Source organism: Athene noctua, chromosome 1, assembly GCF_965140245.1.
Source record: "Athene noctua chromosome 1, bAthNoc1.hap1.1, whole genome shotgun sequence".
Taxonomy (NCBI): Eukaryota; Metazoa; Chordata; class Aves; order Strigiformes; family Strigidae; genus Athene; species Athene noctua.
Window position 1 is genome coordinate 132,419,992 of NC_134037.1, and position 18,018 is coordinate 132,438,009.

Sequence of the window (18,018 nt, forward strand, 5' to 3'; positions counted from 1 at the left end):
ACCTGTATCACTATTTGAATCTCCCAGATAGCAAATCCTTCCCTGGAAGGCGTGCCTGTTCTGTTAGTGGCTACTGTAGAAGCACTTTTGACCAAGAAGTTGTGTGTGGAATACTGGTCTGCATTCACCCTGGCTGGTTAGGGCTATTTCCCAAAGGACAGCACTGAATTGTGGATTTCAAAAGGCTCTATTGCTTTTCAAAACTCTCTTCTCAAACATTTTCAGTGAGAACAGACAGAAGATCTTGCTTTTCAAAGTGTCTTGTGTAGGGTGAAGATGAACAGTGAATGGTATGGTCATGTTGCTGTCAGCACTTAAGTTTAACTATAGATTACTGTATTTAAATACCTTTGAGTTAGACACTGATGGATTTAATGGGTAGAATAGAACTGACTTGATCAAGTAATGTGAAAGTACTTGAGCACAGCTAACAGTGAAGAATTAACTGGAAGAAATAATCCACTAAAGTTCCTATATAGATAGATAATGCCTAGAATTGGAGGGAGGGTTGAAGATTAGTACTTGCATTTCTGCTATTGTTTGGTCAGAATGTAGATTCAGAGGAGTTGAGAAGGCTCTCACTGGAACGGAAATTTTCTTGGTGACATGAATAAGTAGTAAAGTTTGAACAATTCTTGCTGATCTAAACCTGAAGGTGTAACAATTTGTGAATAAGGAATCCAGGGTAGCTTGTGAGTAGGGATCACCAGGTGGTAGCTCTAGTGATCCTTAGCTGCCACAAATCTTCTTCTGTAAGAGGCATACTCTTTTTTTTTTTTTTTGTGATTGGCCTACATGTGAGTCACACTGACAAGCTTGGGGTTTTTTTTGCATAACTTCTGTTGTGGTTTCTGAAGTGTAGCTTTTCATAGCCAGACTAAAGATTTTATGGGACTATGTATTAGGTGGGTAAGTATTTCAGTTAGGGTAATCATAGCTTTGTACTGACCAGTCTTCAATAGTGTGACCACTGTGCTTAAACAGTCCAGGATCCTACTAGTATGACTGAAATTTGTCTTTGTGTGAATTACCTTTGTTGAGTCAGTCTTGCTAGTACTGTAGCTACCAGATGATCTCCAGAATTTTTAAATTCTTTGATGCAAGGCAGCAGATTATCACTTCTACAGCTAGATGTGTGAAGGTGTAGAATACAGGAGTGGAAGGTCTGCTAGTGAGAATGGACAAATGATAATGCTGAAGAACCCATTGTTGGTACATTGTCGTTTTTGTTTGGCCTCTAGGTCTACTTCTGGATTTTGGCATCTGCTACACTGCAATTAATGTAGTATGGCTGAGATAAAACATATCAACAGTGTCAGAGGAGTAATATTTTGCCTGAAACCCGTTTTTGACAGCATCTCATGTATCACAGAAGGCTGCAGCAATTCTAGAGATGCAGAGTTCATTTTGAAATATGCTGTGATCATCACTGAGGTCTTCTCTCACTGTTTTTTGTAACCAGTGTAGACTAAAACAAATAGTCTTCATAGATGAGATACAGACTTAGTAAAAAAAGAACAGGTTCCAGGAGACAATATCTCTAACATAGGTTAACACCTAGCATTTATAGCATTTCTGACATGCAAGACGTTATGGTTGTCTGGATTGAGACCAAAATATTAGCACAGGGAAGCTCCTAGGTCTTTGGAGGCTGTGTATCTGGCTTCAGAATTCCAGGTGGTATTGAGAAGGCATTTGGCTCATGCCTTGGTTCACTTTGAAGTGTCCTGAGGTGTATTTGAGGAACTTCACTCTCACAGAACAGCTTTAGACTGTTTAAATTCACAAAATGAATGAATCTATACAGCCTATTTTGGCTAGTATCAAATGGTGAAAAACTAGGTAGAATTGGGCTGACTGTTGGAGACAACATAATGTAACGTGCACATGGGTCTCTACAGTTGGGAGGAAGGCTGGAAAATCTTCCAATGGGAATCTAGTTTCTGTCATTTTTACAGAAAATTTATTAGTAATTTTACTTTCCAAAGAACACTTTGGTTAAGTCTTTTTTTAATGGATCTTTCTATAAGGGTGGTTTTGCAGTACTTAAATATTTAAAAATACATATTATGATTTTTAAGTGCATATAAAAGTAAAAATAATTCATGTAATGATCTTGGGCTTTGTAAAGCATTTGAAAGCTTTGTATAAGAGAATGTTTACTGAGCACAGAGAGGGAACTTCTTAAGGTTATGCAGGAGCATAATCTTCATCTCCTGGTTTTGGTTTTTTTGTATCTTTTGGTATTTATATTTAGTGTTGCATTGTATTCTCAGTTGTAACTAATTCACAGAATTGTATAAATTGTCTGTATTCTTTTAACAAGCTTTTAATTCGGTTCAATAAGGACCATCTATGAGTTGTTTGATTACTTTAGATGCACCGTGACAACTTTGAGAAGTAAAGGTTTTCCACCTGCTTACTGTAAGTGCTACAAAGCATGTACATAAGTGCTACAAAGTATGTTAAGTATATTAGCTAGCCGTCTGGCTTTTTAAAAATGCTATGGTTTTTAATTAACTGGTATTTTAAGAGTAAAGGCATCTGAAAATTATTCTTGCTGCCACACTTTAGATTTGTATTAATATTTTAGTGATTTTTTTTTTCATACTAAGTGAAAGGTGAGAAAATGGTTTTATAAGAGGGTAAATGTATAATTTTCAAAAGATGTGTCTTTTTATTGTGGTTAATGCAAAGAAATTAAGAGCAAAACTCATCTTTTGGAAGTCATTGTCTTCCTTTCCAAGTTAAATTAAATATAAATCGCATGAGTGCTTGGGATTTTTGGCACTTAATTTCCGTTATGTCCTTTAAATGGTGTTCAGAATATTAATTTTTTCAGCTTAAGTGTAATCATTACGTAGTGCTATTTTTAATGAGTTTTGTTTCCTTGTGAAGTTAAATTTATGAGGAAAATTTTACAATTCTTTTCACCCTACTCAGGTTCAGTTTTTTTTTCACTTCACCTTAAGAGTTCACAGTATTGTCTCACTGCCAGAGTTCATTTTGGATACCTGTTAAAATACACAAAATTAGTACTCATTAATGGTACTAATTTTTATGCAGGATATTCTATATATAACTTTTTTAAACATTGAAATACTTGGTTTGAGTTCTTGGATTCTTCCAGTCCATAGGTGTTTGCTTTGAGAAGTGTTGAAATTATGAATGTACAATATTTACATACAAGTAAGTATGTATTGTATTACATATATCAGTTTTGTATATGTACTGACTACAGAGCTCTGGGGGTGATTGTCAGGGACGTGGGGGCCTGGGTAGTGGTTTCCTTGATCCTACCAGTAAGGGTAAGGGGTATGAGGAGGGCACTGGCAACGTACATCAGCAGTTGGTTGTAGAGCTGGTGTGTGCAACAGGGTTTTGGGTTCTACAACCACAGGACCCTGTTTGCAGGGTCTGCCTGGGAGAGATGGGACCAACCTCACTGTGGCAACGTGAAGGGATCTTTGCCAGCAGGATGGTTGACCTTGTAAGGAGGGCTTTGAACTAGACACAGTGGGAGGGGGAAGAGTAACTACCAGCCCTATGAGGGAGTGACTGACAGCGTGGATGAGCAAAAGGTCTGCAGTAGTGTGTCAGAAAGGGATCACAAAATCAAGAAAACAAGGCTTAAGCAGGGTCACCTCTAGCGTTTGCATGTAAGTGAGGAAGTGCCTACAAGGCACCATTATGGAGAAATGCCCCAAACCATTTCTGGGAAATCAGCGTGCCAAGGTCCCTCTCTGAAGCGCATGTACAATAATGTGTGCAGTGAGAGGAATGAGTCAGATCTGTGTGCAGTTGCATCTTGTTGGAAGATGTGGAGGTGGATGGAGATGTGGTGGGATGACCTACGTGACTGGAATGTTGCACTGGAAGCATACAGACTCTTTATGAAAAATGGGCCAGGAAAATGAAGGGGTGAATTTGCCTTTTATGTGAAAGAGCAGCTGGAGCGCCTGGAGCTCTGCCTGAGGATGGATGATAAACCGAAAGTTTATGGGTAAGGATTAAAGAGCAGACTGGTATGGATGATGTTGTAGTGTGTGTCTGCTATAGGCCACTCTATCAGGAATAACAAGTGAATGATGCACTCTTCAGTGTCGTGTTTGCAGGCCCTGGCCTTCGTGGCTGACTTCAACCCAGTATCTGCTGGAGACACAACACAGCAGGGCATAAGCAGTTCAGAAGTCTTCTGCAGGGTGTTGATAACAGCTTACTCCTCCAAATGATAGCAAAGCCAACAAGGAGAGGTGCTCTGCTAAACTTCATACTTACAAAGAAGGAAGGTTTTGTTGGGGACATGAAGTTCAAAGGCAGCAGTAGGGAGTATGAGATAGTGGAGTTTAGGATTCTGAAAGGAGGGAGAAGGGCAGAAAGCAGGCTCACAACCTTGAACTTCAGGAGAGTGGACTTTGGCCTCTGTAAAAGGAATAAGCTTTAGAAATCTCTTTTCTCTTAGGATATTATTAATAGCAGGAATATTAATAAATAGATAGTTTTATACAGCACAGGTGTTCTAGGAACCTACTAACAGTTCAATGCAGTATGCACAGGTGCTCTAGGAACAATACTGACAAGTAGCCATGATGACCGAAGACTGCATCAGTGAGCAGCAATGTCAGAAGAGAAGAACCGGAGCTGTGGAATATAATGGACTTTTGAAATTGATGATGAATTAGTATTGTATTACATGTTATGAAGAATCATAAAAATATAAGATGCTTTCTGTCAGCTGTTGCCACTCACTGAGGTGATGGCCCAACTCTGAGTTGTTAATGAAGTAAGCCTAGAGATACCCACAGTCTGGTAAAATCCTTTAACAGCCTCTTCAAAGATCTGCTTGGTAGAGTCCTGTGGCATAAGGTCCTGGAGGGAAGAGGAGCCCAAGAAAGCTGGTTAATATTGAAGTATCACTTCCACCAAGCTCAAGAGCGGTTCATCCCAGTGAGCAGCAAGTCAGACAAAAAATGCCAGGAGCTCTTTCAGAACTCAAACACAGAAGGGAAGTGTAAAGAAGGTGGAAGCAAGGGCAGTTTACTGGGGAGGAATACAGAGATACTATCTGAGCTTGCAGAGATGGGGTTAGGAAAGCCAAAGCCCTACTGCAAGCAAATCTGGCAAGGGATGTCAAAGCCAACATGGAGGGCTTCTGTAATTAAACAGATGACAAAAGGAAGGTTAAAGCATATGTGGGCCCACTGCTGAATGAGGCAATGGACCTGGTGACAGAGGACATGGAAAAAGCTGAGGTCCTTTTTTGTCTTAATCTGGATTGATAAGAATCCCAGGCCCTGGTGACCACTGAGAATGTCTGGAGCAAGAAAGATGTACCCTTAGTGGAGGAGGATCAAGTGAAGGGATACTGAAGCAAGCTGTACATACATAAGCATGATGGGATGTACCTGGAGTGCTAAGAGAGCTGGCTGATGTCATTGTGAGACGTCTTGATAATCTTTGAATGATCATGGTGATTGAGAGAAGTGCCCAAAGACTGGAGGAAAGCATATGTCATTCCTGTCTTCAGGAAGGACAAGAAGGAGGACCCAAGGAACTATCAAGATGGTCAGCCTTACCTTGATCGTTGGAAAGCTGATGGAGCAGCTAATCCTGGAAACTATTCTCAGACCCATGAATGAGGTGATTGGGAGTTGCCAGTGTGGACTGACAAAGGGGAAGTAATGGTTGACTTGCTTAATAAACTTGTATGATGAAATAACTGGCTTAGATGAGGGGTAGGCGTGGATATTGTCTACCTAGACTGAGGTGTAAGGCTTTTGGCACTGTCTCCCATAAAATCCTCACAGAGAAGCTGATGAAGTATGAGCTGGATAAGCATCATGGTGCGTTGAAAACTGTCTGAATGGCTGGGCCCAGGAGGTGGTGATCAGTTACTGGAAGTCTGTTTGGGGTCCAGTAACTCATGGTGTACCCCAGGAGTCAATACTGGGGCTGATCCTGTCCAACGTCCTCCTTAATGGTCTGGATGAGGGACATACCCTCAGCAAGTTGGCTGATGACAAAACTGGAGGGAGAGGTTGATATGCCAGAGCATCGTGCTGCCACCAGGAGGGACCTCAGCAGGCTGGAGAAATGGTCTGACAGGAACCTCATGTGGTTCAGTGAGGGCAAGTGCTAAGTCCTTAGCACTTACTTAACGGCCACAACAACACCTAGCAGCACTACAGGCTTGGGCAGGAGTGGCTGGAGGCTAGTCAGAGAGGGACCTGAGGGTATTGATTGACAGCCGGCTGAACATGAGCCAGCAGTGTGCCCAAGTGGCCAAGGCGGCCAATGGCATCCTGGCTTGCATCAAAAATACTGTGGCCAGCAGGGACAGGGAAGGGATCTTTACCCCTGTACTTGGCACTGGTGAGGCTGCATCTCAATGACTGGGTTCAGTTTTGGGCCCCTCACTCCAAAAAGGCCATTGAACGACTCGAGCGTGTCCAGAGAAGGACAATGGAGCTGGTGCAGGGTCTGGAGCACAGGTGTGATGGGGAGCGGCTGAGGGAACTGGGGGAGTTTAGTCTGGAGGAGGCTGAGGGGAGACCTCCTGGCCCTCTACAACTCCCTGAAAGGTGGTTGCAGAGAACTGGAGATGAGTCTCTTGAACCAAGGAACAAGTGATAGGACAAGAAGGAATGGCCTCAAGCTGCGCCAGGGAAAGTTTAGACTGGCTCTTAGGAAGTATTTCTTCGCAGAAGGGGTTGTTGGGTGTTGGAATGGGCTGCCCTGGGCAGGGGGGATGTCCCCATCCCTGGAGGTGTTTGAGTAGGGTCAACTTAGCACTGAGGTATGTGGTGTACTTGGGAACTGTTAATGTTGGGTTGATGGTTGGACTGGATGATCTTCAAGGTCTTTTCCAACCTAGACAATTTTGTGATTATGTCCTGCATCTGGGGAGGAACAACCCTATGAACTGTGGAGCAGCTTTGCAGAAAAGGACTTGGGGTCCTAGTGGACCAGGTTGAACAGGAGCCAGCAGTGCACCCTTCTGGTAAAGATGGCTAATTTTTATTGTGGGCTGCATTTGACAAAGTATTGCCAGGAGTTTGAAGGAGGTGATCCTTCCCCTCTACTCAGCTCTGGTGAGGTCATACCTGGAGTGCTGTGTCCAGTTCTGGGCTCCCCGGTATGAGACACACATGGACATGCTGGAGAGAGTCTGGCAAAGAGCCACAAAGATGGTTAAGGGACTGGAGCATCTCTCATCTGAGGAAGGGTTGAGGCTGTTTGTCCTGGACAAGAGAAGGCTCAGGGGGATCTTCCAATTATACATAAATACCTGAAGGAAGAGTGCAAAGAGGACGAAGCCAGACTCTTTTTGGTGGTACCCAGTGCCAGGACAAGAGACGATGAGCACAAACTGAAAGACGAGAAGCTCCATCTGAACATGAGAATGTCTTGTTTACTGTGAGGGTGACCAAGCACTGGGGCGGGTTGCCCAGTAAGTTGTGGAGTCTCCCTCCTTAGAGAAGAGTGGGTATGGACCTTGGCAGCTTGCTCCATATTACCATGCTTGAGTTGCGGGTTGGACCAGATGACTTCCAGAGGTCCCTTTCAACTCTAGCCACTCTGTGATAGGGTGTTTGTTGGCTAAGCCTGTCAGCTAGAAGAAAGCTTCTCCAGAATGTTACACAAGCACATCTAGTAAGCTTAAGAGCAAAATAGTTTTTATGTTCTAGCTTTCAAAGACAGACTGGAAAATCTGAGTTCTCTGGAGCTTCTGTTCTACTGCTTGTTCTGTATTTGTTGTGGTATGCAGTGATGTAATTACGCAGTGCTAATTGTACACAGATTTTTGAAATTTGGCTCAAAGGAGGTGTGTTCACACAAATAAGATAGTTGTGAAGTGACTGAAGCTGCTGGCTGTAGCATGCTTACTTCTTGTGCAGTTTAAAAGCTGTTATGTTTAATGAGGTGGGATAGCAAGGAGATAATTTACTACTTTCTGATAAACTGTTTTCAACACAGCTAAACATTGGTTCTGTCCTGCTTGTCATGGCTTTCTGATAAAAAGAAACAGAGAAAGAAATTTAAGAAAAAGTTGTTGAGATGGGTATCAAGAGAGCATAGGGGCCACAATTAAAGAGCACTTGCTCCATCTGGTACCTGCAAGGATGAGTTGCTGTTAAATCTGGATGCTTTGAGCAAGTGAGGAACAAGGTTCTGTCTGGGAAGCTGGGGATGTTCTGACTTGAGTTCATTTACCAGTGAATTTACTGTGGCCTTCAGCAAAACTTTCAGTTATCCTCTTTTAAAATGTGACTTGTAATATGTTGCTTCTTAGAAGGGGAGGTAGGAAGATAATTTATTTAACATTAGTGGAAGCAATTTTGGAAATACTTTTAGAATTGCGCCAAGAAGACAAGTGATTAAAATGTATTTTCATAATGATCTCTGGATGATGCTCAAGAGGCTACCAATAATGTTGAAAAGTAATAGGCTGTTTTATAAGCAGCAAAACTAAGGTTTCCTATGGATTTTTGAACCTACATCCCCTTATACCACTCTCTTCCTGTGCACACATTGCTGTGAATGCTCTCTTACCTTCTTACTTGACTGCATGAATTGCAGTGTGTCCTGTGCTTGGTTTAGAGCTACCTGCATACTAAATGCTGCCCCTCTGAATGAATAAAGGCTTGGATCATAACTGCCTTCCTCTCTCAGTAGGGGTGCTAATTTGTCGGTCTACCTTATCTAGCCGCAGCAGATATTTTTTCCTTTTCTCTTCCCCCTGTCCCTGTCCCTACACACTGCCCCCCCCCCCCCCCCCCCCCCAAAGAAAATAAGAGTAGGTCTCAAGTATCTGGTTCCTCCAACTCTGTAAAATCAGGTTTGGAATGAGAGAATGGATTCAAAGGCTAGTGCAGACGTGTGTGGCAAAAGACATATGTACAGACAGCAAGATTGCATAAGTCTTATTCTCTTAAGAAATCGGGTTAAAAATAGTAAGTGTCCTTTTTACCTGATTTCTGTTTTGTGTGCTTATTGAGAAAGGAGCTGTGCAGAAAAAAGAAATACTTAATCATGTAGAGGTCTTCTCATGCTGCATAACTCCTCTTTTTGTAGTTACTTTTCATACAACTTTCACTGCTGATCTAATTTATTTTTTTGTAATTGCAGTGTTTCTGATCCGGCCAAATAGGCTGCTTTCTGCAACTAGGGGACTTTTTCAGCATCTACACCCAATTTAGAACAATTTCCTTATTGCTGACACTTTGTTTTCTTGATCAAACTTACTTGGAATTCTAGTTGGTTAGGACATCAGTTTTTAGTAATACATGTCTATTGTGTTAAGAGTTTTACATTGTATTTTGTAGCTCACTGGTCCTGGCTTTGATCCCAATCAAAATGAAGCACGATAAGTATTATCACCTATCTTTTTCAGTATTTAAGATGACAGTCCCTGCAATGTGTGTGTTTTGTATAAAATATATATAAAAATATATATTAAAAAGTATTTGTATCTATACATATGCATACATGCACATTGTTTATTAAGTGGTTTTGTTTGCACGCTATTTGTGTTCTCTATGTTCTGGATTCTCAAATGTAATTCAGCATATTGAGAAGAGCTAAGTTGGCTTTAAATTTGGTTTCACTGCCTTTATTAATGCTTATCTTTTACTGAATGAGTAAAACCTGTGTAAAGTAAGGATGGAGTCTTTTTGATCAAGCCTCTTGGTAAAGTAATTTTCAATGGATATATTAGAATGAAAACTGTGCAAATAGCACTTTGGCCGGTACAGGCAAGTTAGGAGTGGCCATGCACAAAGTTGTGTCTTGGCATGTTGAGGTGATTGTATAAAGAACTCGTTTTACATTTTGTAAATCTTTAATTTATGCCTATGAGAAGCTTTGTAGCTTGGTATTTATTTTGTTCAAACAGGAGGATGAAAATCTCCTAATGGGGATGGTCCAGTATATCATCTGCACATCCTGGATAGGCTGCTTTGGTTGGAAACTTAAAGTGTGCTTCTAATGAGGAAGGCAAGTTTGTGTTTGAGGATATTTTAAAAATGGGTCAATTTTTATTCAAGTTGTAGTGGTTACAGAATTCACCAGCACTTATCCATTATTTGGAGCATGTTAAAAATTCAAAAAGCTCATTAAAGTTCATTATTAAAGGTACCTTTTTTTCCAGACCACTGTGAGAAGAACCTGTCTTTCAGCAATGAACTAGCACATTTGCAGTTATTTAAAGCTCATAAATGCAAAATAAAATCAAGAAAACAAGGAAGTATTTCACTTGCCTGATAAAATCAACCAAACAAAAATGAGCAAAGCCCCAGATAAATTACGTTCAGAACTGGCTAAATCAAAAGGCTCCGTGATATCTGATTGACCTTGCTGCTATTTTTTTATTTATTTTGTATTTTATGTGCCATTTATTCCTATAATATAGAAGTATTGGTAGCAAAAACCATGAGTTACGGCTAGATGAAAGATTTCTATATTATACAAGATTTATTATACAAGTGACAATGTCTGCTTTTTCAGCTATGGAGACTTTGATTGGAGGACAAGAGCATCCTCTTAAATAAAGTAAAATTTCTACTACTTGTTAGTCATCTTTACATAATTTCTGATGTAGTCTGTTCCCTCTGTTTCCCAGAGGAACTCCACAGAATATATGCCAGTCTGTTCTTTAACATAGTTTTCCCGATGATGCTAAATCTCAGAATTATTAGTATTAATGATGTCATTGATACACGATATGAGCTACTCATATTTGATGTGTAACCTCTTATGGTGCGTTCCATTAAGACACAGACCATCTGCATCCAGTACTTAATACCTGAAACTTGTAATAGTTTACTCTGACTTAGTTTGCTCTGAGATTTGGATTCTTGATTTGCACTGCTGGCATCTATTCTTATTTTTTACTTTGTTACCAGAGGACTAGAAAGTAGCTAATAAGACACCAGTTTTTGAAAGAGATGCTTTTCTCCTTCTCTGAAGGAGATCAAAGAACTGCAGACCCCTACGCCTAGTGAATGAACTGCAGGTTAGCAATCTAGAATAGGGAATAGAATTGTTGATCACACAGATAGCCGAGATTCCCCAATATGTTTTTAATGATGACGTGTTGCACGTAGCTATAGAAGATCCCCCAAAGAGTCAACAGTCATGTGATTAAGGGAGATATGGTTATATACATAATTTAAAAAAAAAAAGTTTGGCAAGGTTTATCACTAATAGCTGTTGAACTAAGCCACAGGATGGAGGGTTGTGTCCCTCTTTGCCTGGAGAAATTGCTTAGAAGGCAGGAAATGAAGAGTACAAATAAATGGTGCTGGAGGCCACAGAGGATGTGTGCTGGTGATCTGTGCTCTAAATTATGCAAATAAATTCCTTAAAGTTTGAAAATGGGTGAAGAATAGTGGTATGATCAACTTTGCTGCCAGCATGGAAATTTGGAGTAGCAAACTGAGGCCAGAATGAAGAATTGCAGAAAAATCTTGTGGGACTGAGTGATTATCTCCCCTTTTATTTCAGCTAAAATTTCTTAGTAAAATTTATGCATATTGGGGCTGGTGGGTGAGAAATTCCAACCTTATGCTTAATATGAAAAGGTATGAGGTGACTTATGGCAACTTGAGAAGGAGATCTTGTGTTTATAATAGTTCCTTGAAAATGTCACTGTAGTACTCAAAAACAGACAAAAAGCAAATATTGCGTATTTTAGGAAAGAAGAACACAACGGGTGAGGTTCTTATGGTAGCGTGTGCACCTTAGCTGCATCTTGCACACTTCTTGTAGTTCTAGTCTCTCAGATTCAAAATGGATACAGTAAAACTGGCAAAGTGGCAGGGATAAGCTGATGAAGATGATTAGATTGATGCCTGAAAACACAAGACTGGAAGAAAGGAAATGCTTTCTGCTGGCTGATGTGCAGTCCTGCTTGTTTACAAAGATGATCTGGGAGGTTCTAATTTTCTGAACACCACAGGACTAGTCAAATCCGGGAACACCAGTTTCTCTTGAAACCATGAGGATGCAAACAGTCAAAAATACTGATTCATCATCTTGGGGGGGAAAAAAAAGCATTTGCTGTTCTTGTACAAATTTGAGCAGTTGGTGCATGGCTGTAAGCTCTCCAAGTTTAGACTCTTTACTGTTCTAGTTCTCACCAGTCTGAAGTATTTTCCCCTTAGTTCCATCAGACGTCTTAGACTTCAGGTATTTCATGCCAACAAAAAAGGACAAGCTTCCCATATTGCATACATTTGATAAACATTTTAGTTTTGTTTTTAGTAATGGATTTGTTACTAGATTCATCAGTAAAAGAAAACCCAGCTTTCTGTGTGTGTTATGAGCATGTTCCAAACAGACTTTCAGTGGCAGTGTTCAGAAATGTATGACAGTGGCACAGACTGAAGCCTGAAATAATGTCTCTTTAAGTAGAGATTTATAGCTCCCAGAAGACTAAAATAATCTGTATGTTTTCTAAGTTTCTTCAAAAATCTGAGTATCTATACAAGGTAAAGATCATTCTTTAACCTCCAAAAAGTATTCTCTGCAGACAGTCGGAAAGTGGTTATTAATTTTAAATCTGCCAGTTGAGCAGTAATCTTGTCTAGCAAGTCCTTGATTAATTTTAAAACAGAATTTGAAGGTGGTTTATATAAATCTCTTGAAATCATACCCTTAACCAGCATATACCCTTCTGAAAGTAGAACCTATTTCTTGATGGAATAGCATTAGTTTCTGATTTCTAGACACAACCAGTAAAGACTGTAATTTGCCTGTAAGTTGTTTCTTTTGCTTATTTCTCGATACTCTTCTGTTTGTTAGGTGTCTGCCCTGTTCTGAGGGGTGGAAAGGGGCTTTTGAACCAATATGTGGTTTGAAGTATTGTTTCTAACATGCTGCTGTAGTGATAGAACTCCCTTACAAAAGTCTCTTTGAAATCATTGTAACATCCTTTTACTGTTACAATTATGATTTTGTCAAAAGACATCATTACAACCGTGTCTCTATAAAATTCTAATTTCCCAATGACTACAGAGGATCAGATCCCATGAACATGTTCTAAAGTCAGTAAAAGCATTTAGATAAAGGTGTACCCACAAAATCGGTTTCATTTGGTATGCCCTGACTCTTGCCATTCTGGCTTTCTTGCAGCAGAGTCCAAATTTGTCTTTTTGTAGGATTATCAAGCTGTACATGCAACTGTATCTTGCTGGCTGTTGAAAATGTTACTATGGGATGCACCATATGTGAGGCAATGATATTGCTTTCAAAAGTAAAATCTGGCATTAATAGTGTCAGTAAAAAGTCCATTGCTAAAACCATTTGTTCTCTGGTGGACGGATTGCAAAATCTTTGTGATATGCCACCAAGCTCCAAGCATACACTTAGACAAACTGCTATCAGGTATGGAAATTTCAGCTATGGAAATCTATACCTTGTCTTTTTCACAGTTACTCATCCATCTTGGACTGGCTAGTTACTTTCACTCTACTGAGCATATGCCTCTGTCATGGGTTCTTTAGAGGTTAGGGGTGGGGTTTTTTCAAGTATTTTTACCTTCTTTCTGTTATCATTAGTACTGATGATCCAGTCAGTCTGAGACTTCCCTCTCTTCTTAAAGACAAGGGTTTTTTTAAGAAAAGCTTAACTATACCTGAAGCATTTCTAGCTTTCACTATGCAAATGCTATCTGCCATAACCATAGAGATAATCTTATTTTTCAGATCAGGAATTCATGTTGCTTATAATTCCTGAACCAAAGTGTCATCCTCTGTTAAGTTTTTAGTTGGCAGAGGCATCTATCATCTCCTGTCTCCCAAAAGCTGCTGTGTGCACAACTGCTCCCAATAGTATAGATGTTATATCTGTAGTGTATCATGCTACCAATTCTGCTAGTAACAAAAATCTCCTTGTTGTTATCTCCTGGCATATCATCTTTACAAAACTTAATATTGTATACAAGAGCTGTGGGGTTTCTCACTTGCGTGTAGCGTGCAGTTATCTGCTGACGTGATATCGTGAAGTTTGCTCACTTTGTGGTAGAGGTGGGTAATGAGCTGCATGCCAGAGTAATGTTCAGTGTTCATCTGGAAAAAATCAGTTGACTAGTTAGTGTAATAGTCAAACCATTCTCGGGGAGTTACACCATATTCTTGGTACAGTTTGGAGGAGGCAGAGGGGACAGGACAGGCATGCATTCATTTTTATCAAAGTAGCTTAGTCTCATCAAAATATGATTTCCTATCTCAGATCCTTAGATGATGTAGTCAATTGTGTCTTAGTCTCTTGGTGTTCTACAGAGTTTCTGGTCTCTGTAGTGTATTAAGTTACTTATGCATTAATTCATGAATCTGGTGAAATCCACTCCTTTACAGTTTCTGTCTTAATGAAATTTTATCTTAGGATAATTTTATCTTATGATCTTCTGGATATAGAAACATCTTATGTTGTGATATATTTAATTCCATCCCTATAATTTCAACAATTTTCTTGGGTTTCCTCAGACCTGAATAGTCTGTGGGGAAAAAAACAAAACAAAACAAAAAAACCAAACCAAAACTCTGGATCTTCCCCCCAGAAGCATAGCAAATGGGGACAGTGGAATGTTTCACAATTAACATTCTGTCATGAGGAAACAAGTTGGTGGTTGTTTTTCTGGACTTAGCTAGTTTTGATCTATACTGGTATTTGCCTGCACTTTGAGATTTTTACATAGCTAAAATGTCAATGGTCATTTGATTCTCCTTCACAAAGTATTTATTTGGTGCCTCTAAGGTCCTAGAAGCCCAGTTTCCCTTACGTGGAAGCAAGTTGGCCATGTCATGGTCACCTTGCTGTTTAGACTTCTATCTGTTATTAAACTCCCATAGAGCTCACTAGTCAGTAATTTTTTTATGTTCATCCTCTAGTGCCTTCTAAATCTATAGGTCTCTCTTTTCCCCAATAAAGTTTTTAGGACTTAGAGTTGGATGGGCAAGCTATGAGTTAGATGAGGACACTTCACAGAGGCTTTGACTGACTCATCCTGACTGGAGAAAATCTTAAGTCCACTGTGACTGGATAAAGCTTTAAGTAGCCTAGTCTGATACCATAACTGATCCTACTTTGAGCAGGAGATTGAACTGCAGGCATCCTGAGGTCCCTTCCTGCTCAAACAATGTTGTGATTCTTGATGCTATGATCTTTAGTTAATGAACAATTTTATATAAAAATTTGTAGGTTGATTCTGGATAATGTTAGTAGGAGATCTCAGAGGAACTTCTGTACTGCCTGTGATCAGGCTTTTATTGTGTTTGTCATGCTGTAGTTTTCTTACCTGTCAAGAGAAGATCACTTTACCTGAGTCATCTTGAGGTTCTAATAGCTACTAATTGGTCAATTTGATAAGTGCTTTGTAAACACTAAGGTATTTGTGAATGCTAATGAAATAGCTTTTCTCTCCTCTTTTAGTATAATATTTGCATCCTCTTTTTCTTACATTACAGGTTCGTGACACTAAAAGAAATGATACAGTATTATTGCCTGATCGGGTGTCAGGATCTTTTAGTGCAAATACCAAAAGCAACATGTGAGCTGACTTTGAATGACAAGCAGTAGGAGTGAGATCTCAGCCATCTTGAGATGGACATCTGTACCTAGGTTGATGTCAGTTTAATACAGGAGTGCTTCCCAGCTTCTGGGCCTGTGCGTATACCTTTGCTGTGGTTCACATTTATGGTCTGAGCATGAATTGTCTGAGCCATGGGAAATTTGGAGGGAGTTTATGTTCAAAGGAATTACAGCTGTGTAGGTTGGACAGGGATCTCTCGATGATTGTAGGGAAACAGAGACTTTGTTTGGCATGTCTTAACAGGAAGTTTAGATGTAGTTTGGCAGATCTGGGATTACTGAATGCTGATTTCCACTAAATCCTGAACTCGGAGAGCTCCTTCTACGTGAGGTAGTGCTGGTAAGGCAGCTGGCTGCACCTCACTTCTTAGCCAGCGTCTGCTTGTTCCCTCCTGTTTTCTGTGGGTCCAGTGACTCTCTGATTAAAATAAGAACACTACAGTCTTGTAAATCATAGTGAAATCTTTACTTGCCCTGATATAATCAATTTCTTAAAGACTTAATATTGGTCTATTAATTACATTAACATAGTTTCTCTTCTTAGAGAACATTTCTCAAGCTTGTGGAGATTGTGATTTAAGTCCTATACATTTTTTGGGCTTTTTGTTTATATTAACAATACTTTAATATCACTTTTAAGATGCGATATAAAAATAAAATATGTACAATGTTGTGGATACAGCCACATAGCTGTTTTAGAACAGGTTTGTTCCTAGCAGTTCTTGTGTCTGGGGCACTGTCTTTTGGAATCTGATTCTTCATGTTATTTGCTTTGATCTGTTTAGGTAACTAATAATATTTGATTTTTTTAACTGCATTTGCTTTGCAATTTGTTAGCTGCTGAATTTTTGCTGTATACTAACAAGCGAGGAATTTGAAAAGTTTTTGCAAATCCGTAAAAGCACTGCTTAGCAATGGATGTGCACAACTAATACTTGCGGGTCAATGAGACCTTCTATTTTTTAGATGTAGTTGGCTTACCAGATGGTGAAAACATCTATTAAAAAGAATTAAGAATGTTTTGTGGAGCAAATATTAATAATTTTATACTGCCTTGTTCATTATGCTTTCTAAAGAGCAAAGCTTTTGGCATTTCTTTTGGTAGAGGTGGTATGACAGTATATCTTTGTCAAGTAGGTGTTGCTGATAAAAAATTTATTATGCCTTTTGCAAAATTGTTTAGTCATACTTTGATGCACTAGTGTAAATAAATCTCTTATTCTTCAGATATTTTTTCTTTTGGTTAGCATCTTAGTTGTTAGACAGTATTTTTCACCAATTCCTTATGCTTAAATTCTTAAATGTCTGTGCATATATTTTAGGAAAAGAAAGAACGAGAAAATAACCTAATGCAGAGCAATAGGCTCTAGAGCTCAAGTCAAATAGACTTGAAGTTGTTTCCAAATTTATTCATGCTGTATAATCTGATTTCTGTAACAGATAGAAATAGTGGCAAAGTAATTATCAGTATGCTGGATGACTGTGAAAGATGAAGTCTCAAATAAGGAGTAAAATATTGTATTCATACAAAGTGGTTTTATAATGTAATTGAATCCTATTTTTTCCATCTCTTAGATGATGAAGCATGCCTGGGACAATTATAGACAATATGGATGGGGACATAATGAGCTCAAACCAATTGCCCGGAAAGGACATTCCACCAACATATTTGGTAGGCTATATTTTCTGATTTAGGTTTCTTTTAAAATATTTCTGTCCATGCTATCCTCTTTGAAAGTCTACTCAAAATTCTTAGGAAATTCTGTTTTAATATAAGTCTTTTGAACTGTGGATGACAGAAGTGTACTGATTATTTCGATGGTACTTCAATGAATTACTTTACTAAACTATATTTCGGGAGTAATATGTTGTTATTGTTGCAAAAGCTAAGTGTGTCTATGTGCACTGTTACTTTGTGTATGCATATATATTAAAAAAAAAAGTTACAAAGCAGTGATGATATCTTGGAATGCCGTGAATATAAAGTTGTTTTAAAAAAACCCAACCTCATCTTGTGTAGATCTTTGTGTTTAATTCCATGAGAATGTGATACAAGACAAAATGCATATGCAAGATGCCAAAAAACCTGCTAGTACCAAGGTGAAATTTAAAGCCTCTTTTAAAAAAAAGATCTGGGTAAGGCAAAAATGATGTTGTTACTTCATGTGTAACTTGTGGATTCTGAACCTGTAGACTAGAATGAAAGCAAAAAAACCATTCGAAATACAGAAGTTTGAGTGTAGAGGCAAGCTTGGAAGAAATTCAAGGGATGGAGTGAGAATATTTGAGCAATGGAGTGTGAATGAGTGTTATAAATGGCATTTAGAATAGTATGGAACAGGAAGGTAAAGATCAAGAATTTGAATAGCCTTGTGTTGTGTATGTGTGATCAGACTTAGATGGCTTTTCTTTAAAATATCAGTGATC

At 39.2% G+C, this 18,018-nt stretch overlaps 1 protein-coding gene across 1 annotated transcript in view; it reads left to right on the forward strand.

Moving 5' to 3' along the window:
• Positions 1-18,018, forward strand: part of MAN1A2 (mannosidase alpha class 1A member 2) — a 151,114-nt gene that overhangs the window by 28,927 nt on the left and 104,169 nt on the right. Inside the window, exon 3 of the mRNA XM_074896783.1 lies at positions 17,167-17,263. Coding sequence (XP_074752884.1) covers positions 17,167-17,263 — 97 coding nt within the window. The remainder of the gene's footprint in view (positions 1-17,166; positions 17,264-18,018) is intronic.